The 24,230-nt window shown below is 37.3% G+C and overlaps 1 protein-coding gene across 3 annotated transcripts in view; it reads left to right on the forward strand.

The window, feature by feature from the left end:
- Nucleotides 1-24,230, forward strand: part of LOC110463491 (E3 ubiquitin-protein ligase HECW2-like) — a 49,872-nt gene that overhangs the window by 11,117 nt on the left and 14,525 nt on the right. For all 3 annotated transcript variants that reach the window (XM_021518117.1, XM_021518118.1, XM_021518119.1), the window contains exons 5-15: nt 8,968-9,052; nt 13,149-13,312; nt 13,562-13,704; nt 14,169-14,302; nt 15,927-18,572; nt 19,134-19,374; nt 20,840-20,916; nt 21,147-21,301; nt 21,642-21,724; nt 22,001-22,103; nt 22,482-22,637. In XM_021518117.1, the coding sequence (XP_021373792.1) occupies nt 8,968-9,052; nt 13,149-13,312; nt 13,562-13,704; nt 14,169-14,302; nt 15,927-18,572; nt 19,134-19,374; nt 20,840-20,916; nt 21,147-21,301; nt 21,642-21,724; nt 22,001-22,103; nt 22,482-22,637 (3,987 nt within the window). The remainder of the gene's footprint in view (nt 1-8,967; nt 9,053-13,148; nt 13,313-13,561; nt 13,705-14,168; nt 14,303-15,926; nt 18,573-19,133; nt 19,375-20,839; nt 20,917-21,146; nt 21,302-21,641; nt 21,725-22,000; nt 22,104-22,481; nt 22,638-24,230) is intronic.

The following is a 24,230-nucleotide window of genomic DNA, read 5'->3' on the forward strand; positions in this document are numbered from 1 at the left end:
CCCCTGAGTATCTTGTCCCACCCCCGAGTATCTTGCCTCACCCCCGAGTTTCTTGTCCCACCCCCGAGTATCTTGTCTCACCCCTGAGTATCTTGTCCCACCCCTGAGTATCTTGTCCCACCCCTGAGTATTTTGTCCCACCCCCGAGTATCTTGTCTCAGTTTCTTGTTCTGACATTAAGTTAGAAGAAAAGGTTTTGGGAGTAAATTTTATTGATCAGTTGTATTTGTTATCCTTGTTTTGATTTATAAATGTACTGGGACTGTTATATTTTCCCTTGTAGCCTAGCTTCTTAGTAGGCCACATTGTACGTATATACTACTACTTTCCGTCTACATAGCAGGACAAGGTTATTGTGTCAAGGCATGGTTAGCTTTAGATATTAATAGACTAAAAGGTTTTGCCAAAAGGATAGATGTGTAGCCTACTAGCTTTAAATAAATGTTAAAATAATGTTGTTGTTTTTTATCCCAATCCAAATCTTAGTAAAATCTCCCTTTTTAGAGCTCTATCAGTCTGTAAAATAAACGTATGATGTATATGAATTAGATAGAGAAAAAAAGTTTAAAAACTGTATTGGATGATACAAGAGTAAAATGATGACATAACGGGGCCAGATAAGTTAGGCCTACTCTGTCAACCACACACAATCATCTAAAATATCATTTGACAAATGAAAACTGTGTGATTTGTTTAATTTTGCCCAGTGTCTTGTATAGGAGATTTACCTAGTCACAATACATTCTTTGAAAGTTTTTGATGAAGGGAATAAAATTAATTGTTTTATGTTTGAAATTCAAAGATAATCACACTAGTTCAGTGACTAAAGTTATTAAACAATGATTTAAAAAAACGTCGAGAAAGTTAAAGTTGCATATAATAAATGATTTATATTAATAGATCTGACTTTTTGTTTGATCAGTCACTTGTGTATACACAACATGTTGGAGCATAATATATCGCTATAGGCTTTCAAGGGGGATCGACAAAGAATAGAGACTCCAGTTACAAGCCAATTTGGAGAAAGTAGATCTTTATCTTCTTTGTCTATCGTCTAGCATTAGTCTTCTACGGCTCTGTGTGACCAAATTATGACTGAAACTTTTGTAACAGAAAAATAAGGGTTAAAGTATGTACACTCAGTGGTGACAGTGTTTATATGTAATAGATGGTTTAACACATTATACTGGATGTGTGTGATTTGTTTGTGATATATGTATGTAGCTGCAGGTTATCTAACAAACAGTTCAGCTCTCACATTCCATGTATTTATTGGGAAGAAAATGCGGATCAGAAATTGGTAGGAAGTATACTATTATACTTATGTATCCATTGTTTACAGGTATGTGTATTTTATTTTTCTGTTCACTGTAGTGTATTATATACATCAGAACTAACAGCTAATCATCAGTCCATTTTATACCTTATCACCTTCTGATTTTAGATTTTGATACAAACTTCATTTATTACTTAGTATTTAAGTTTACATTATAATGAAGGCCTAACAAGAGTAACATATTTAATTTTTCATTATAATGGAGGGCTTACAAGAGTAACGTATTTAATTTTACATTATAATGAAGGGCTAACAAGAGTAACGTATTTAATTTTACATTATAATAAAGGGCTAACAAGAGTAACGTATTTAATTTTACATTATAATGAAGGGCTAACAAGAGTAACGTATTTAATTTTACATTATAATAAAGGGCTAACAAGAGTAACGTATTTAATTTTACATTATAATGAAGGGCTAACAAGAGTAACGTATTTAATTTTACATTATAATAAAGGGCTAACAAGAGTAACGTATTTAATTTTACATTATAATGAAGGGCTAACAAGAGTAACGTATTTAATTTTACATTATAATAAAGGGCTAACAAGAGTAACGTATTTAATTTTACATTATAATGAAGGGCTAACAAGAGTAACGTATTTAATTTTACATTATAATAAAGGGCTAACAAGAGTAACGTATTTAATTTTACATTATAATGAAGGGCTAACAAGAGTAACAAACACCTTTCCTTCTAAAATGATGAAGCATAATTTTAACGTTGTTTTTGTGAGCCACATATATATATTAAGTTTTCAATACTGAGGAAATTTGGAATTTTGGATATTGAAAAGTGAAAGAATTATCGAAGATGTAGGTGCTAATTAATGCCTGTGTCCATTATGTATCTTATTAAATTCTGTTAAAGGAAATTGCTTTTATTTCTTTGACATATTCAGAGTTTGTTCTGATTTAATGGGGTTGTTATAGACTGTACAGCTGGATTTAATAATTTATTTTGTTACACCTCAAGTGAATTTCTAGCTATTTGATTGGTTGGGAGAAAATTAAACAAAAATCTCTGTCACCCTCCGAAAATACATTGGTTTTAAGGGGCGCGGGTGATATTGCCATGAGACAGTGAAAAATATCACATGCGCAAAAAATGTGCGTTCACCGCTTCGTTTCCCCACCGTGATGGTCACAAGAACGTTTGACGGCAACAGCCAATTTTATCAAGCGCCGATGCGATAGTGATTGTAAACAGCAGACTATCAACAAACAAGATGTCATTATCGAGGTTTGCTGCCGTTTCTGAGCTACAAAGACTTTTGGTGTAACAAAATAAATATGACATTCATTAGCAGGTGACAGTGAATATTGTCAACCCTCAAACACCCATTGTCACCCTCGGCTTCACCTCGGGTGACAATGGTTTTCTCGGGTTGACAATATTCACTGTCACCTGCTAATAAATGTCATATTTATATAATATATAAATACATAAATAAAAATAAATAAAAAAAGTAATTACTGAATCAAAGTTTCCATAACACTTGTCGGAGCATAGCTACTGTGTACTGTATACATATAAATACAAAGCCCTTGGCCTTTTCCTGTCAAGTTTTTGTGTCATATCCTATTTTTCTGAATACCTGTGTGATGAACCGAAATCTAGATTGTAGATTTTATCAAAACTCTCGACATTTACCATATGGAGATCAATTTCACTTGACTCTACACGACTCTACACGTGGGAGTGGTCTTCCTTCTGTGTACTTGTCAGACCAAGGGTAGAGCTTGTCCGACTTTGCTGAGAATTAGCTGTACTGAGGGAGCTATCGGTATAAGTAGCTAATTAGGTTTCTGGGCACCACATCACACAGAACAAGACAAGCACTGCAGTTTGAATGTCTATTGATTTTAATTTTATTTTTAGTCAGTATGCTCCATCTTAATGAAATTTAAGAAATCCCTTCTTTCTTTATCTTCGATATTACAATTATAGAACAATTATTTTAACAAAGGCTGCAAAAAGATATTACGTTTGGATTAAATTCAATTGAGCTTGAAGCCTTTAATGCTGGTATCGGCATTATACCACGGAGTAAGGTCTGACAAACTGTTCAATGCACAGTCATCTTTGTTACCCCCAGGAGAATTAACATTTCCTGTACAGGATTGAATTGCAGATACAATTAAAACTCTATTTTGAAACAGCATCAAATATTTAGGAAACAATTAGATTCACCTGTAGACAGTCAGGCCCTGAGATGTGAAGAATGTTATGGATGATGAGCGGACACAACAGAATTGATGTATATTACAGAATTGGTTTAGATGATGGCTTGTTTAATTTCACCACAGGATTGGAATGGACGATAGGTGATGAACTTACAGAATATGTGTAGATGTTTCCTTATATACAATAATTACATCTTTGGGTTTATATAGATGATAAATACATGCATCACAGAATTGGTGTAAAACTTAAGTTGTCTTGTATGATAAAGAATCCTTGTACCACTTCCAAAGAACTGTAACAAAGTATAGGAAAATGTTTTTCACAACATGATTATAGCTTTTACCGATCATTTCTGAAAAGAAACCATATATCACAACATGATTATAGCTTTGATGAATCATTTCTGTAAAGAAACCATATATCACAACATGATTATATCTTTGATCAATCATTTCTGAAAAGAAACCAAATATCACAACATGATTATAGCTTTGATCAATCATTTCTGTAAAGAATCCATATATCACAACATGATTATAGATTTGATCAATCATTTCTGAAAAGAAACCAAATATCACAACATGATTATAGCTTTGATCAATCATTTCTGAAAAGAAACCAAATATCACAACATGATTATAGCTTTGATCAATCATTTCTGTAAAGAAACCATATATCACAACATGATTATAGATTTGATCAATCATTTCTGAAAAGAAACCATATATCACAACATGATTATAGCTTTGATCAATCATTTCTGAAAAGAAACCATATGTTACGGGACTTTTATGATAAAATAAGGAAAATGAAATAAACAAAATACAATAAGCAAAAATGTTTTGAATATGAAAGATCAGCCGGTAGACAGGGATTTTATCCCTGGATTTCACTCTGTTATACTATCAGTCTATCTGGCTTTTAATCAAGTTAATGAAAGTGTCTGGGTCCAATTGTGCTACTTATTGAAGTTAAAGGGAGGTAATTGTATATAAGAAAAACTACAGTGCATTGGGACAGGGATCCTTAACCCTTTCACCCCTATTTAACTTAAGTAGACTCTACCATGCATTGATATGGAGGAGTTCATTATGGTCTACAGTGTTGAAAGGGTTAAAACACAGATTAAGTGTAGATGCTGTACATGTTTTGTTGATAATTAAATCACAGAATTAGTGGAGATGCTGTACATATTTTGTTGATAGCTAAATCACAGAATTAGTGTAGATGCTGTACATATTTTGTTGATAATTAAATCACAGATTTTGTGTAAAAGCTGTTTTGTTGATAACTAAATCATAGAATTGGTGTAGTTGTTTTCTATAATTAAATCACAGAATTGGTGTAGATGTTGTCTTTTATTTCATTTAACCACAGAATTTTGAAAACATTGTTTTATAAATTTATGTCACATGGTTTGAAGCGTAGATCAGAATAATATTGATCATGACAATAGGTTATAGAATTATGTCATAGAATTTGTATGCATTCCTTGGTGTTGGTTTTAATGACTACCAGTAGTAGTGGGTTTCAGGATGATGTTCAATGACATATTGGGAGTGCAAGCAGAAAAAAATACTTCTTGTGTAGTTTTCAATTATTTTAGACTTAAAATGTGTTTTGTATTAGAAACAGGTTTTGCCAAATTCAGAGTGAAAATGTGTTTTGTATTAGAAACAGGTTTTGCCAAATTCAGAGTGAAAATGCTTGTGTTTGAAGCGTTCTATATGCGAGTACAGTACTGCTAGCTGACTACTGACACTACAGCTGCATGCTGATTAGGATCAATTCTATAGGGTGTTTTTACTAGTTGTGTAAGCTTTAGTTGAGACTACTAAACACTGGTAAGCTTCTTACCTACCAACATAAACATTTCTTGTAGTCATTCCACCAGTATATCTGTGTAATTGTCAGGAATCTGAATATCAGTCTATGTATAGAGGATCTGTCAGGAATTTCCCTGAATAATTGTGATCTGAAACAAATATTTTGCACTTGGCCGCCTCTGAAACAATGAAAATGGTGTCAGCTTTATCAATGATGTGACATTTCATTGATTGTTCCTATTTAATTGTGACGTCATTTCCGGAGTGATATTACACACATTACATAATTACATAAACATAATTTATTTGATGGCTTTATGACACTGCATAACACAGTATTCATATGATTAAAGTAAGTCTGGAGTAAATATTGAAGAGTACCGGTACCGGACCTGTAATATGCCAGACAGCGGTGTCGTCGTCAATCCGTCAATAATTTCTAAAACAACTAAACTGCTGATTGGAATTTTACCAAATTTAAGTGGAAGCATCCCTAGGTGTTGGTGATTCAAAATTGTATAAACAAATAGAGGGGCTGTGCGGCAGGGCCGAAAAGGGGAATTTTGTCATATTACTTTAAGTACTAACCTTTCTGAAACTAAGATAAGGATATCAACCATATTTTGTTGAAAGCTTTTCTAGGTGGAGTGGATATCAATGTTAACAAATGGAGGGGCTGATGGGCCAAAAAAAGGGTTAATTTAGCCGTATTGATTTAAGTGACTTCTTCTTTGGAACTAAGTAAAGAATATCAACCATATTTGGTTGGAAGCAAGCATCTCTAGGTGGTTTGGATTCAAAATTTTACAAATAAGGGGGCTGAGGGCGGCACAAAAACAGGATAGTTTGACCATATTGCTTTTGATTTAAGCAACTTCTTCTTTGGAAATAGAGAATTGCATCAACTATATTTGGATACAGTTGAGATAACCATATATACAATTGCTGTGCATAAAGAAACCTAACACAATCATGATACATTGTATTATAATTTTCCTAGGGGTCTAGCCACACCCCAAGAGACTTAGTCCCAGGTCATAACTTTAAGGTTGATGCAGTTCCCACCCCATAATAATGTACTAGTGATGGGCATAAAGGCATGAATACAATATTATATAAGAATTGACCCTGGGTCTCTGTCCACACCTCAAGCAACATACTTCCTGGGTAACATCTTGGAAACAGTTGAGATCCCCACCCAATAACCAAATGTATGATTGCTGGGCATACATAGACACGATCATGCTACCAGAGTCTGCCTTGGGGTCTGCTCCCGTTCAAAGGGACTAAGTCCCCAATTAAAAACATTTGAGATCTCCACCCAAAATAACAAAAATCATTATAGCTGAATGTGAAGATTTGGCCCTATCCCTGGGATGCAATTTGCCATAATAAATGAAAAGTACAATTGTATACTATCAGATTGTTATTAGATAAGGGCACCTGTGGTAGACTAATCTTTTTGAGATAAGGGTACCTGTTTTAGACTAATAGATTATTATGAGATAAGGGTACCTGTTATAGACTAATAGATTATTATGAGATAAGGGTACCTGTTATAGACTAATAGATTATTATGAGATATGAATACCTGTTTTAGACTAATAGATTATTATGAGATAAGGGTACCTGTTGTAGACTAATAGATTATTATGAGATAAGGGTACCTGTTGTAGAATAATAGATTATTATGAGATAAGGGTACCTGTTGTAGACTAATAGATTATTATGAGATATGGGTACCTGTTATAGACTAATAGATTGATATGAGATATGAGTACCTGTTATAGACTAATAGATTGATATGAGATATAGTTACCTGCTGTAGACTGATAGATTATTTGTTAGATAAGGGTACCTGTTGTAGACTAATAGATTGATATGTGATATAGGTACCTGCTGTAGACTGATAGATTATTTGTTAGATAAGGGTACCTAGAACATACTAATTGATTCAGGCAAATGATAACTCTCATTAATTGTGAATAGTGTAATACATGTAATAGTAACACAATGTATGTATATCATTGAGGACTTTATTTTGCCCTATGATGGAAGGTTTAATATAACATGTATATAACAGCCTTGATCAAAACTATTGCACACAGAAGTAAGTGAGTGACCCTGACCTTAGATGTTCCTATGGCCTGATGGATCTCTCTAAGGGAGGATGCGGTATACAGCCGTACTTACATGTACGGATCAATATTGGAGGATGATGAGCAGCAAGTCTGATAATAAGTTCCCTGGAGGAGCCATTGACTTGTCATATACTGCACAGTATCATGTCTTCTTCATATTCACCTCTTAGACAACTCCTTTTGTCTGGTGGCCATATGTGTCTGGATCCTTCAGCGGATCAGTAATAACTTGCTACAGATGATCTGATGGAATCGTATAATTCTAGACTATCCTCATATAACTGAATCATACATGTATGCACTGTACCAGAAAAAGAGAGGAGTTATATTATCTTTCACAAAACTATTGAAATAACCTAGAAACATTGTATGTCATCCTAGAATGGATACAAGTTGTGCTATCCTAATTACTACTATAAACATTTAGGTTGGATTTACCATACATTTTTCGTAGCTATAGATACCTAGCTTAGTTGTGAACTATATGGTAGAACGTAAATCGGATCAAACTCCTATTCCGTCTTTGCGTATTGCAGAGTTCTCTTCTCTTGTGAGCAGGTATTGATTGTTACGTCATTTGTTTGTGAGAGTAACGTCATCAATTTGACACAAACCAATGACGTAACAATCAATACCTACTCACAAGAAAAGATAACTCTGCAATACGCAAAGACGGAATAGATCTATGCAAAAGTAATATATATACAGTGTACAGGAGAAGAACTGTAGATACAACACTTAAACATTAAATGTACAGTATTTTAGATATTTTACTAGTACAAATTTAAAATGGTTAACAGTGCTAAAAGTTCTGTTTTCCCTGATTCCAGGACCGTATATCCGGTAGCACAACCATTGAAATATTTCTATGCTCTTTTTTAACTCTATCACACAAGTGACCAGTGAATTATAGCATTTAAAGTGAAACTTTGTTATACTGCCACCATGATAAAAGGTTTGGTGATAACTTGAGGGAAATGTTTTAAAAAAATCTTAAGTAAAGAAAAAAGAAGACCATTGAAATATGTTGGTGGTAAGTGAGTTGGCAAACGAGGGGCATTAATCAAGGTTTTACTTCATACACCTACATGTTAAAAATGGACAAGATGGCAATAACATCACAAAGATGATTTGACTAAGCTTTAAGTGCAGGTTCAGTTTGGTTGAAACAGTGTACAAGATAACAGTTAAACGTGTAAATCATTTTAGTTACACTTAGTTTAGAGTATTGCCATAGAATGATGTGTGCGAGTCTATGGTGCCTTTCATCTCGATCCACAACTGGCCCCTTGAAGGATATCCAAATGGTTCCCTTTGTCTGCTGCTCCAAAAGGTTCTTCTCTCAGGCTTCCTATTTTTTACTTCTATTTTTCATAATTAAATTCAGACATTGTTACTCTCATTTATATAAGTTTATTACAAGGAATGTATAGTGAGGGTAACTGTTATCAAAGTTATGAATTTGTGTATTTTCAGACAGAGGAAGATGGTACAGTGACTATTGTGGAAAGCAAGGAAGAATCTGCGGCTAAACTTAACAAACTAAAGCTAACTATTGCAGGTAATGACAAAGCTTATGTTGTGACACATTTATCACATTGATGAATTTTCATCAGGTGTAGTATGTAAAATTCAAGACTATTTTGATAGCTCACCACATGTACCTGTATAGGTATTAACCAAAAGAAATAAGTATAATGACAAAGAAAGTGAATGGAAAAGTAAAACATTCCCCACCGAGGGTCGAGACAGGAAATCTCAGCATTCAGGGTGACTTTATGATGTCCAGTCCTCAGCATAGCGTTGGGCTGGACACTCAAGAATATTAACAACTTTAAAATATGAGAATATTTCTACTAGGCAGTAATTTCTTCTATATATGGGGCAAGGAAGTAATTCAAACAAGACAGACAGTATGAAATATATCAAATGTTTGGAGCAAGGCGCTCCTTTATCGAGACACAGAAAAAACAGAGAACACTTAAAATTACATAAAAAACAAAAATAGGAAAATAATAAGATAAAAGTAATATTTGAAAACATTAAGTCTCTCGGCTCTGAAAATTTAACAACCTCATACTATATATATACAGTTGGAATTTCTTCCCTGCCCCATATACCAATCTGAAGTAATTTGTATCTGTTTGCAAGAATTCAGTGTTATTTGGGAAGTTACCGTTTATATTACTTCTTTGACCAATATTATGTATGATCTAGGTCTTCCTAGATTACCAGTCTGATAGGATATCTAGGACAGAGTGTCCACAATTACCAGTCTGATAGGATACCTAGGACAGAGTGTCCACCATTACCAGTCTGATAGGATACCTAGGACAGAGTGTCCACCATGACCAGGCTGATAGGATACCTAGGACAGAGTGTCCACAATTACCAGTCTGATAGGATACCTAGGACAGAGTGTCCACCATGACCAGGCTGATAGGATACCTAGGACAGAGTGTCCACAATTCCCAGTCTGATAGGATATCTAGGACAGAGTGTCCATGATTGCCAGTCTGATTGGATACCTAGGACAGAGTGTCCACGATTACCTTTCTGATAGGATATCTAGGAGCATGAAACCTGTAAGTCCTGATAAGATACCTAGAACAGAGTGTCCACGATTACCAGTCTGATAGGATATCTAGCACAGAGTGTCCACAATTACCAGTCTGATAGGATACCTAGGACAGAGTGTCCACGATGACCAGTCTGATAGGATATCTAGGACAGAGTGTCCATGATTACCAGTCTGATTGGATACCTAGGACAGAGTGTCCACGATTACCTTTCTGATAGGATATCTAGGAGTATGAAACCTGTAAGTCCTGATAAGATACCTAGAACAGAGTGTCCACGATTACCAGTCTGATAGGATATCTAGGACAGAGTGGCCACAATTACCAGTCTGATAGGATATCTAGGACAGAGTGGCCACAATTACCAGTCTGATAGGATATCTAGGACAGAGAGTCCACGATTACCAGTCTGATAGGATACCTAGGACAGAGTGTCCACAATTACCAGTCTGATAGGATACCTAGGCCAGAGTGTCCACGATTACCAGTCTGATAGGATATCTAGCACAGAGTGTCCACAATTACCAGTCTGATAGGATAACTAGGACAGAGTGTACACGATTACCAGTCTGATAGGATACCTAGGACAGAGAGTCCACGATTACCAGTCTGATAGGATACCTAGGACAGAGAGTCCACGATTACCAGTCTGATAGGATACCTAGGACAGAGTGTCCACGATGACCAGTCTGATAGGATATCTAGGACAGAGTGTCCTCAATTACCAGTCTGATAGGATATCTAGGACAGAGAGTCCACGATTACCAGTCTGATAGGATACCTAGGACAGAGTGTCCACGTTTACCAGACTGATAGGATATCCAAGATAGAGTGTCCACGATTACCTCTCTGATAGGATATCCAGGAGTATGAGACCTGTAAGTCCTGATAGGATATCTAGGACAGAGTATCCACGATTACCAGTCTGATAGGATATCTAGGAGTATGAGACCTGTAAGTCCTGATAGGATATCTAGGACAGAGTGTCCACGATTACCAGTCTGATAGGATACCTAGGACAGAGTGTCCACGTTTACCAGTCTGATAGGATATCCAAGATAGAGTGTCCACGATTACCTCTCTGATAGGATATCTAGGACAGAGTGTCCACGATTACCTCTCTGATAGGATATCCAGGACAGAGTGTCCACGATTAGTTCTCAGATAGGATATCTAGGACAGAGTGTCCACGATTACCAGTCTGATAGGATATCCAGGACAGAGTGTCCACGATTACCTCTCTAATCACCATTAAGCTTGGCTGCCTTCCATTACACAGTCTCCTTGACCACTCTGGTATAAAAAGGGGGTGTATTACATTATGATCAGTCAGATCATTTTTCTTCTCTCTATAACATTAAACATCTAATCAATAGTTTAATCTGGGTCAAGGTCACTCCATCTTCACTAGAGCTAGTGTATTAATTTCCAGGAAGTGATCCTAAATCTTTCTTTGATAAAACACATATCCCACTTCCGTGTTGAATTAAATAATGTATTGAACTTTGACTAGTAATTATATATACTGAACTTAACATAATGTTGAACTCATTTTACCCTGAAATTTCATAATGAACTGTTCCATCCTTTGAATTGGTAGAGTTCAAATGTATCTTCAGGGGTGAATGAGTTAATGTAAAACTGATACTGTGACATGTAGCTTTGTTTGCTGTCAGCACATATCTGTTTGGTCTTGTATTTTGGAATGAGACACATTATTGTAATCTGTAACAGTGACAGTCCCCAGATAGCCCAGGGAGATTCTCTCTAGTCCTCCTCAGGTGCTTGACAGTGCTGATATTGATTTTGTTGTTCTATAGTATAGTCACCTTCACGTGTGAAGCCCACATCTACAGAGCTAGATGTTATATAATTACTGCTGCTGATGTCATGATATGGGAATCAAGTGACATACATTTTCTGTCTTGTGTGATCAGCTGATCATGATGTTTCTTTACCGTATCTAACATTGTTTAGTGACATGGAAGCAACATTACCTAGTATATGCCTAAACACTAGAGATTTAACACTTAGAAGCAACATAAACATCTATATATGTAATGGATATACATAATGTACACTAGCTATTTTATAGAGAGTGTGGCTAAGCTATATATAGGGTATGTATGGCTGATCACTAGATTGATAGGGTACTGATAGACACTAGCTATTTTATAGAGTGTGTGGCTAAGCTATATATAGAGTATGTATGGCTGATCACTAAATTGATAGGGTACTGATATACACTAGCTATTTTATAGAGAGTGTGGCTAAGCTATACATAGGGTATGTATGGCTGATCACTAGATTTATAGGGTACTGATATACAATAGCTATTTTATAGAGAGTGTGGCTAAGCTATATATAGGGTATGTATGGCTAATCACTAGATTGATAGGGTACTGATATACACTAGCTATTTTATAGAGTGTGGCTAAGCTATATATAGGGTATGTATGGCTGATCACTAGATTTATAGGGTACTGATATGCACTGGCTATTTTATAGAGAGTGTGGCTAAGCTATATATAGGGTATGTATGGCTAATCATTAAATTTATAGGGTACTGATATACACTAGCTATTTTATAGAGAGTGTGGCTAAGCTATATATAGGGTATGTATGGCTAATCACTAGAATGATAGGGTACTGATACATATACACTAGAGACATGGAGTATGAGTATACAATAGCCGTAGATCTAGAGGTCATTGCTGTATACTACCTATAGGGTGTATGGGATACTTTTTGATTCTAGACATTTCTTGAGTGGTGAATTGGTTGAAATTAAAGCTTACATAGAATTTTGTAAGAAAACATTTTCTACACTTGCAATTTTTAACCATTTTCCAGTCAAAGAGCTATGAATATTTTGCCATGAAATATATATTTGCTGTTTTACTTGAAACATAACCATATTTTAATGGAGAAAATGTATTACCTATTGATTAAATCCAAGCTGATAGTTTGATTAATTGGCTGGAAGGCTTTACTTACAGTCACTTTCAACCCCTGTGATAGAGGTTACATTGAGGTACTGTATTTATAGATATAACCCCAAGCTTTTGCAATTTTCAGATGTGGAAGCAACAAATCTTAAAAAAGGAATGTTTTTTAACCCTGACCCCTACATCAAGATGACAATCCACCCGGGAAAGTTATGTCCGTCCACCTCCCACCATCATCACGAGTTACGGAGCAATATTTGTCCCAACACTACCAACCCTCACTGGCCCCACGCGGTAAGTGCCATGTGTCCTGATCAGGTGTTTGTGTATTGGGATGATTTTGACCCCATTTCGTATGTGAAACCCTCAAATTCTTTGTCAATAATGATAAAGTTTTCTGATCAATTTCAAAGATCACTTTTGAACCGCAAGTCTCTTTCTTTATATGAAAAGTTTACTTGAGGTATCCATGTATTTTGTCACCTCACATAATGGCTTGTATTTTCTCTATATCATGTGCACTGTTAACTTGTTTTTCTCCAGACTTTCGCATTGGAGTCCTATCCGACTGATATTATGGAGTTTGAAATCAAAGACAAATTTGCCAAAAGTCGTCCAACAATCAGTCGGTTCTTGGGCAGGGCATCACTGACTGTACAGAAAGTCATAGACAAATCTGGCAGGGGGTAAGTACCTGGTGAACAAGATAGGTGGAGCTAAAAGTGAGTATTGGGGGAAATTCACAGGTAGTTCTGTTAATGAATTTGTATGTGAGAAATTTTATTATACAGCTGGACAACCTGTTGTCTTAACATACTTACCAACACTCCCTATTTAGGAGGGAAACTCCTGATTTTGGACCCTCAAAGTTAATATTTCCAACCAATGAATTTGCTATAAAACTATTCCTTTATTATAAGATATTATTATTTCATCTGAAATAACAACTCAATATATGTCATTTTAAAGGTTTTGTTTTGTTTGTCTTGAGGGGTTTAAATATACAGACATTTTATTTGTGTTTTTAATATTGAGCACATGGAAATCTCCCTCATAGACGGTTGGCAAGTATATTGTCATCATTTCTGACAATATTGCGTTGACTCTCACCAGGTGTATTTATATGACATTGTTTGTGTATCTGTTTCAGTCCTACAGCCTTCTCCCTGGACCTGACAAAAAGAAATCCATCTGATAGTGTCAGTGGTATGTTAAAGTTTAGTGCTGGTATAGATAAGTGGAAGGAGGGAGACACGGCCAAACGCAAGACCGCTATACTGAAACGTAAGTTAATCTGAAAGTTCTCATAACTGTACCTACATGTAGTCCTGTAAAAACAGTACCTACATGTAGTCTTGTAAAAACTGTACCTACATGTAGTCATGTAAAACAGTACCTACATGTAGTCCTGTAAAAACTGTACCTACATGTAGTCCTGTAAAGACAGTACCTACATGTAGTCTTGTAAAAACAGTACCTACATGTAGTCTTGTAAAAACAGTACCTACATGTAGTCTTGTAAAAACAGTACCTACATGTAGTCTTGTAAAAACAGTACCTACATGTAGTCTTGTAAAAACAGTACCTACATGTAGTCTTGTAAAAACAGTACCTACATGTAGTCTTGTAAAAACAGTACCTACATGTAGTCTTGTAAAAACAGTACCTACATGTAGTCTTGTAAAAACAGTACCTACATGTAGTCTTGTAAAAACAGTACCTACATGTAGTCATGTAAAACAGTACCTACATGTAGTGTTGTAAAAACTGTACCTACATGTAATCCTGTAAAAACTGTACCTACATGTAGTCCTGTAAAAACAGTACCTACATGTAGTCCTGTAAAAACGGTTCCTACATGTAGTGTTGTAAAAACGGTACCTACATGTAGTGTTGTAAAAACGGTACCTACATGTAGTCCTGTCAAAACTGTACCCACATGTAGTCCTGTAAAAAGAGAACCTACATATAGTCCTGTAAAAACGTTTCCTACAAGTAGTGTTGTAAAAACGGGACCTACATGTAGTCCTGTAAAAACTGTACCTACATGTAGTCCTGTAAAAAGAGTACCTACATGTAGTCCTGTAAAAACGGTACCTACATGTAGTGTTGTAAAAACGGTACCTACATGTAGTCCTGTAAAAACGGTACCTACATGTAGTCCTGTCAAAACTGTACCTACATGTAGTCCTGTAAAAACTGTACCTACATGTAGTGTTGTAAAAACTGTACCTACATGTAGTCCTGTAAAAACTGTACCTACATGTAGTCCTGTCTAAACTGTACCTACATGTAGTCCTGTCAAAACTGTACCTAAACACTTTCCTTTCCAAAGATTATCTCAGAATCCAAAAGACTGATCGCTTTGAAATTCAACATGGTGATACATTGAGATAAAATTATGTAGATGTGCTATCGGGTTTTAAAAGTTTTCTAAGTTCAAGGTCACTGTTACTAAAAATAAACCATATCGGGGTTACGGTTATGCTCATCGAAGTGCCCTTGCAGAACTGTCAATGTGCTAGTTTCTTTTTTTAAGATTAGGCTGCCAATCTGAATATAGAGACTTGTTAAAACGTACAATTGTTTACGTAAAATAAAGAATTGCTTATTAAAAAATATATATTTTAAATCTAAAATCCACTGAAATATTACAATTATCTTTACAGAAAACAGAATCAAAAATGGTTTTGTTACTCCAAATTCACATACCAATCAATGCTGTTTATTACCTAGCTAGTGATAATAGAGGTTTGTGTCAGAAGGCACATCAGTTCATTATAACAGAAAGAAGTTGAACAAATTAGTTGTAATTGATAATTATAAGGTGATATATGTTTCAGATGCCCAGTCTGAAGATGAACGTCACAGTTGTAAGTGATAATTGAAAAGGTGATATATGTTTCAGATGCCCAGTCTGAAGATGAAGGTCACACAAACAGAGAAAGGAAGCCAAATTTCCGGAAGTCCTCATTACCAGAAAATATTGCCCTGCAAAAGACTGTAAATCGATGCCCAATGCACCACCAAACTGACCTCGAACTGGCTTTGACAGCCAAGGACAGTAACTCCGAGGACCAGGAGGATTCTGGGATATCGATGTACAACATCTCAGGCTCCCAGAACCGTATCCCTGGAGACGTGGACATTGACTTGGTGGAGAATAAAGAGGAACTACTTAGTTGCAGTCCTCCAAATCTTGCATCAGTTCCGAGTATAATATGTGATTTCCATAACCATCTTGATGTACCCAACTCACGGACTGATGAAACTGTGACTCCGTCTAGTAGTGATAATTCTGGGGGATCCGAGATCACCCCTGAGCCAAACCACCCACACTTGGTCCCATCACTGGATGCATGGGTGACCACAACTTTGTCTAATGATGACCACAGCCTCACAGCCCCCAGTGTTGCCTCGGATTCATCTGATGGCTGGAGTGCAGCCGTGTCCTCCGACCATGTGGTGGACAGTAATGGAGATATGGACATAACAGGATTAGAGTCAGCTGCGGCATTGGAGGCTGAGGCCTGTGGTCAAACAAGGGCTAGGAAGCCTTTACCTGTGATACCCAGTAACACTCCTCAATCAAGTGGTCAGGATTCAAGGGAAAACACATCTAGTGGTCATACATCACCTAGAGAGGGGATATCATGTGGTCTTTCTTTTCCAAGGGAGGGGACATCACATGGTCTCTCTTCTCCTAGGGAGGAGACATCAGGTGGTGTCTCATCTCCTAGGGAACAGACATCAGGCGGTGTCTCTTCTCCTAGGGAGGGGACATCTTGTGGTCTCACTTCTCCTGGAAATGTGATAGCTGGGGATCTTTCCTTGCCAGTAACATGTGGTAGTGTAACTAATATGAATGTGATAGTTTCGGATGTGACTTCTGCGGATGTGATAAATTCTAATGTGACTTCTATGGATGTGATAGCTAGTATTGTGATGTCGCCTTTAGAGGAGCAAGGTGACAGTCCCCTAGGGTGTGTGATAGGTGAGGAAACGTCTCTGGGGCACGAGCTGGATGGAGTGGAGAACAGGGCAGGAAGTGTGGTATCTAATGGAGAGACAGTTACACCATGTGTGGCACCACCTAGCCTGCCTCCTCGGACATACAAAGCTCCACCACTGCCACCAAGACAGCGGAGTGATGATGCACCCCCTTTACCACCTCGTACGCCAGAGCGGAATGACAAACCCTCCTTCACCCCAGGGGCACTAATGAGCCCAGGGACTACTTCTATAGTACCAGACCCTGGGTCATTAGAGCCACCGCCTCCTCCCCTTCCCCCTCGTAGGTACAGCCCTATCCCCCATCTCTCTGTAGGTGCAGGTGCTGTTGGGGCAGTTATAGAGCGCGAGGATAGTGCTAGCGACCGAAACAGCTTTGATAGCATGGAAACATTTCAGGGCTCACAGGAGAACCTTTTATCTGAATCACCCAATGTGATAGGCGCCGAGGGTGCAACACCTCGCCCACGTGCCATGCGTACAGACACTGATGCCCCAGGGCTTGAGGAAGAGGGTGGTAAGAAACGACGCAGGAGGAAAAAGAATTCTGGTGATAGTAGTAGTAATAATAGTAGTGTAAGTGAATCGCCTCAACATACTGGCAGTAAAAGTGGGGCCAGTAGACACAATGTAAGTGAGCCACCTCCACCCCAGGGCAGTAAGAGTGGAGGTAATAGACACAGCACCAGTGATACAGCTCTGTCCCCATGTAGTAAGGTAGGAGGTAATAGACATAGCACCAGTGGAGCAGGGGGTAATGGTACAGTGTTTGCTCAGCTTGCCATGCTTCCCTCCATAGAGTCAGTTGTGTCAAGGGACTCCCGTCGATCCTCGACCAGCCCAAGTTCACGATCGTTGGAGGTAAGTCCACGTGCTAGTCCGTTATCTATGCAAACTTCATACTCTGACTCTGTGTCGGACAGGTCGCGTTACACCAATCGACGCAGCCTTCCGCACAACGATACAACCTTCAAACAGGCAGACCTTCTCCACACCACGCCTCAGCGACCCAAGCTAGACAGACATTCAGGAATCATATCTGCCACTCCAAACAGCGCCTCACCCCCCAGGGTTGTGCCTAGGGGCAGGATTCTCAGTGAAGAGGAGAAACAACAGAATAGGGAACAAATTGTTCAGCAATTACAGAAATGGACTCAAAAATTGAAGGATAAGGGAAGAAGTGATACGGACGACACATTGTCAGTCACAAGTAGTGAAGGAACAGTAAGCGGTTGTGATAATTTAAGTTTTCAGAATGATGCAACAGGTCTTTTAGCTCCCCAGGTCCCCACCAGTGCCCAGCCTCCCTCCCAGTCTCTGGCTTCTCCCACAGCTGGCAGCAGGGGCTCGTTGGCATCTAACTCCTCCGAGGTTCTAAGTTCTACTGCTGAGGGTGGTAACAGAACCGACCAGGCTGATGGTGTTCAGCCTAGTAATGGTAAAACCAGTGATGCGGCGTCTCCTTCCAATGCAGTAGTCTGGCAACTACGACAGCCTCAGCAAAATGCTGCCAGCTCAAGTCAAAGCCAGCGCCAGAGTAAAGGTAATTAGTCTCCCACTGGTGTTCCAAGAGGGGACTCTAGGTTTGCACTCATGATCAGTTGGTGTGTCAGTTTAGACATTTAACATAGGTTAGACATTTAAAGGTATTCGGTCACCTCCCTGAAAATGTGGGTTTTCTTCTTGTACCTCAGATTCGTTCTATATATTAAAAATTCCTGTGCATTTCTATATGGGTCTTCTCCTTCTGTCTGAAGCTGTAGTATGTACAATGCTACCCATAAAAGTTCTTGTTTTCCAGAATACATGTGCTGAAGGAAATTCACGATTGTGATGGGATAAGTAAGCTAGGATAGTAGTAAATCTGTTCCCAGTATTGCAATATACTTTCCTATGATAGAAAAAATTTGCGTTCAGGTGATGGTTCTAATACAACAGGTATGTGTTTCACTTACATGTAGATAGTCAGTTATTGATAATAAGGAACCTTGTGTACTTTCTTATGATAAAGACTAGATATGACGTGTAGTTAGTGATAATAAGGAACCTTGTGTACTTTCTTATGATAAAGACTAGATATGACGTGTGTGCTTTCCTTTGCTAGAAGGTAGCCAGTCCCCGCTGCCAAAGCTTCCTGCCAGAAAGAAGTATGTTCGTGTGGAGCCCACCCCAGGGGATGAACCCCTGCCCCCAGGCTGGGAGGCCAGAGTGGACAGTCATGGGCGTATATTCTACATAGATCACATCAACCGTACCACTACATGGCAGAAACCTCAGAACGGTCAGCGAGCAGTCCAGAGACGGCCGACCATCAGCTCTGAACAGCTACAGCAGCTAGACAGAAGGTAACTTTAAGATGATCTATCATACCTTTACAATGTCTGATGTAGTGTTTCAATTCAAGAATCCTGGTTCCAAGTTCAATATCTAGATCACAGGAGAATTACAACTTCTTCAATCTAACTGTAATAGCTTTGTTCTTTTAATTCATTTCTGATTTTTTATCATTGAATACAATATTGCTGATTATATATTAAGAAAATTCTAGTATCTTGATGATGATGTTGTACAGTATATCAAAACAAAATTCAGTTAAATCAAATATTGTAAATGAACCTATTTTAGCAGATATCTCATTAGGGCCCCGTATCAGAGATACGGGTGCCCTATAGTAATCACTCTGTCTGTCTGTCTGTCTGTCCGTCCGTCCACAAATTTTGTTCCAGGCTGATAACTTTGGTATTAATTGACCGATGTTCAGTTCACAAAAATACACATTGAGGTAAAAAGTCAAGGTCAAAGGTCAAGGTCATTAGGTTCAAAGGTCAATGTCAAATTTTACATCTTTTCACTGATGAACAATTTGTTATGACATGATGAAGCAAAGTTGATCAGAATTAAACAAGGAGTCAACTGACCAAAGGTCAAGGCCATTGAGTCAAAGGTCAAGGTTAAATTTTGTATCTTTTCACTGGTGAACATTTCGCTAAGACACTTTGAAGCAATGTAGCTCAGAATTAAACAAGGAGTCAATTGACCAAAGGTAAGGTCACTGGGTCAAAGGTCAAGGTTAAATTTTGTACCTTTTTCCTGATGAACATTTTGTTATGATTTTAAGGAACAAAGTTGGTGGGAATTAAAGAATAAGTCAACTGAACAAAGATCAGGGTCACTGGGTTAATGGGCAAGGTCATTTGGGTCCAAAGGTCAAAGACAAAGTGGATCTCTGACTTTGACCCGGCTCTTGAAGGAGGAGGTATATAAGGTGAAATAAAACAAATCAAAGCTAACAAATGAGTATTGCACCAGTATTTACTTTTCTGTTAGCCCAGCAAATATGGAGGTGGAAGGAAACAAGACTCACATCATAGTACATGTGAAATGTATATTTTGTTTCCTTGTGATTCTTTTTGAAGTCCAAATTTCAAACGTCAAGCTCAGCCATATAGGCAGATTGCTTCTTGATGATTATGGGGGATGTATTGCCACAAGACGGGGCCCTTACTGACCTGTCAGTGTTCTAGTTTTAACACTTTTCATGTTTAAAATATTGTGCAAAATTTTGATTGCTCTAATCAGTTTCTGTATAACCTTCTATTGCATACACTGTGAGTGCGCTAATTCCTTAAAGCATGTTTACATGTTGAAATTTGATTGTTAAAATTTGAATGCTCTTAAATAAAAACATTGACAGTAATTACACTGTAAAATAAGACTGTTGTCTGATTGAGGAGAGTGTCAAGATGTCAGTCTGAACTTTGAAATAGCAACATTGATAATTCAACCATTGACTAATTTCTATGTCCGAAGATATCAAAGTATTAGGAGAACCATCACCCAGAGCCAGCAGGACACTGAGAACACATCAGCCGAGAGCACTTCATCAGGTAGGTTAAGCTTATTTCACCATTCTACACACGAAGCATGGCGTAGAGATAAACATGTGATAAGATTTGTGAATGCCTTTAGAGAAAAGGATAAATTTCTAAAATTGATTTTAGCTCATCTAGTGTGATAGGAGTACAGCAGCTAAAGAAGCATCTGCTGAAAGTTTGTGGCCATCTTTACAAAATTGTTTACATATACTTCTTACGCAGATGATTGTGTTGTTGTTTAGGAGGGAGTGACAATAGTCCCCAGACATCAGCCCAGTCTAGAATCCCTGTACCTCCCCCACCGACACTACCACCCGCAGAAATCCAGGACAACAGACTTCCAGCAATCAAGTTTCTCACCCGGTCCGACTTCTTCCCAATTCTACAGAGCAATGATGTAAGTTGATACACATTCAGAGACTACGTCCTGCGTCAATACTAAAGAAACACTTGGCTTCTATACAATTAAGTGCAATTCTTTCTCAAGAGATCCTATTGATACGGAAAATATATCTTGTCTTAAATATATTTCAGAATTAATGCATTGACTACCTCTCTCTTCGAATGGTTTAAAGCGATTATAATGTTTTGGTCAAGTCGTACATCTTGTGGGTTTTTTTAAGAACATTTTTGTAAATATTAGCTATTGCCAATCTCCTCAAAGTTAAAATAGGAGAAAAATCTTGTGAAATATATAAAAGTAATTATTAAACTGAGATGAAATAATTTGTTTACAGAGAGCTATGGTGGAGTACAACCGCAATGGAACGTTGAAACATATGATTAGCAAAATCCGACGAGATGCCAAAAATTTTGATCGGTAAGAGTGTGAGATAATGCAATGTTGAGATTAACTGCAACTTTTATATTTATCATAGATCTGTTTTTATAGAATCAGATGTTGATGTTAAGATTTAGAACCAATATCTATAGGATAGGATGTAAAGGTACAGCTTTAAAACTCTGTATATAAGATAAAAGTTGTGCTCTTGTGGAAATTCATTTTGACAAATGTCATCTGTTTGAGAAAAACTCAATGAAAATAAAAATAAGTTTGTGTTCATGTATATTTCAATGTTTCATTTCCTGCTTACAGGTATCAACATAATCGGGACCTTGTGTCTTTTATGAATCTATTTGTTGATACAAATATAGAACTTCCTTCTAATTGGGAGATGAAGTTTGACCGCAGTGGAAAGGTAAAGCATGCTTATTACAGAATATTTAATCACTTTCTTTCATTAAGATTTTATCACATATACTTGGAGTATAAAAATCCAATTGCCGGACACCCAGGACAACCAGTTTTAGCAGTCAGAAAAGTGCAAATAGTTGGCCAACGTTAACGGGGCAAGTGCACTAGACAGGTTTCTTAAACATGTTTTCTCCATTCTACCTAACTGGAGGTGAATAGATAATTAACCTTACTAGCTGTCATCTAGTGGAACACACTCAAAAATATTTTTTTTTAACAAAATTTAACATGATGTTGAAGTAGACAATAATTTATTATCAAATGATGTTATTTTCTTTAGAAAAAAATCAATAGATTAATTTCTGAATCATTTCCTCTGCAGCATTTTTTCATCGACCACCATCGCCGACTGACAACTTTTATAGATCCACGCCTACCCACAGATGTCCCTCCAATAAACCCAGATTTCCTCCATACTTCGCTCTTCCGCAACAGGTCCCGGCCAACTGTCGATGAGCCAAGTCGACTTCAGCATGCCGTAAGTCTCTATTGAATATCTCAATTGATAGTTTACACAAAGAACAGTATGTATAAAGCTATGGCCACAAGAGCTCGCAAATATTTTAATCTAATTAATAAAATTGACAGATTTTTCTATGAAGTGCTGTTAATAATTACATATGTTTACGTTCTGTATGCTTGGACCCATTGGCAATTCTACAACCCATTCTACAAAGGTGACCTCATCACTGCGTATTGATACACTTTAATGATGTAGAACAGGGCGTAATTGGTACACGTCGGCCGTGAAACAGCCCTCGATGTAGTTTAGTTATGCTAATATGAACAACATTAACATGATAGGCTTGATTTTAAAGCTCAAATGAGGTGTGTAAGGTACATGATAATACTATCCAAGATTCTACAAATCAAATTTTGAAAATGGAACTATATTCTGTTTTATTGTCATGCTGTTGCTAGGACCTCCAGCGAAAGTTTTACATTTTCCCGTTAAAACATGCTGTTCTATCTACTGCGTTGCCCCCATGCATAAATAGAAAAAAATGCCAGTATTAATTTTTTGCCTGCATTGGAAAATTCAAAGCACTTAAAAATGTAAATATATGGAATGAAATTTATTTTTTCAACATTCATGAGGTCATAACAACATTGGCTTTGTGGAAATATTTCCCAAGAATCGCTGAAGCATGTCCAGAAAGTCAATGTTGTTATGACCTCATGAATGTTGAAAAAATAAATTCATTCCTTAGATATAACATCATAAAGAAAGGATAAAGAATAAAAGTCTGACAATGACTTAAAATGAAATATTATATGAAAAATGTAAATTCTCAAATCTGACAAATAAATATCTAAATATGAGCTGGTCGGTGTTGCATATAAAAAATTTCCTGTTTGATGGATACAGGTTTAAATGGAATTTTCCCTTAAAAGTTTTTAGGTCACATGAGACAAAGTCTCAAGTGACCTATTGCGATCGCCTTTTGTCCGTCGTCGTCCGTCGTTCGTCGTCCGTTTTCCGTCGTGCGTCCGTAAACAATTTACATTTTCGACTTCTTCTCCAAAACCACTGAACCAATTTCAATGAAATTTGGCAGGAACCTTCCATGGACAAAGGTCAACAAAAATAGTTGCTGGTTTAGTCCCAAGCCCCCAGGGGCCTGAGGGGCGGGGCCAAAAAGGGTCAAATTGACTAAAATTTCAAAAATCATCTTCTCAAGACCCAGATATGTTAGAATCAAATACTCTTGATAGATGGAAGGGTCTTAAGGTGCTTTACTAAAATTGTGAATTTCTTGACCCTGGGGTCTCACGTTTTCTCCTGGGGAGGGGGTAAACTTTACTATAGTTTATATAGGGAAAATTTCCATTGGAAGTAATTCAATTTAGGTTAGTATTATTAGTATTAGGTAGCAGTTTGATAGTATGGACATATCAGCCCTGCCTGACCCCCCGGGGTTGATAGGTGGGGCCAAAAAGGGTTGAATTGACTGAAATTTCAAAAATCTTCTTCTCAAGACCCAGATATGGTAGAATCAAATACTCTTCATAGATGGAAGGGTCTTAAGGTGCTTTACCAAAATTGTGAATTTCTTGACCCTGGGGTCTC

This window comes from Mizuhopecten yessoensis, unplaced genomic scaffold (genome assembly GCF_002113885.1).
Source record: "Mizuhopecten yessoensis strain PY_sf001 unplaced genomic scaffold, ASM211388v2 scaffold10911, whole genome shotgun sequence".
NCBI classification, from domain to species: Eukaryota; Metazoa; Mollusca; class Bivalvia; order Pectinida; family Pectinidae; genus Mizuhopecten; species Mizuhopecten yessoensis.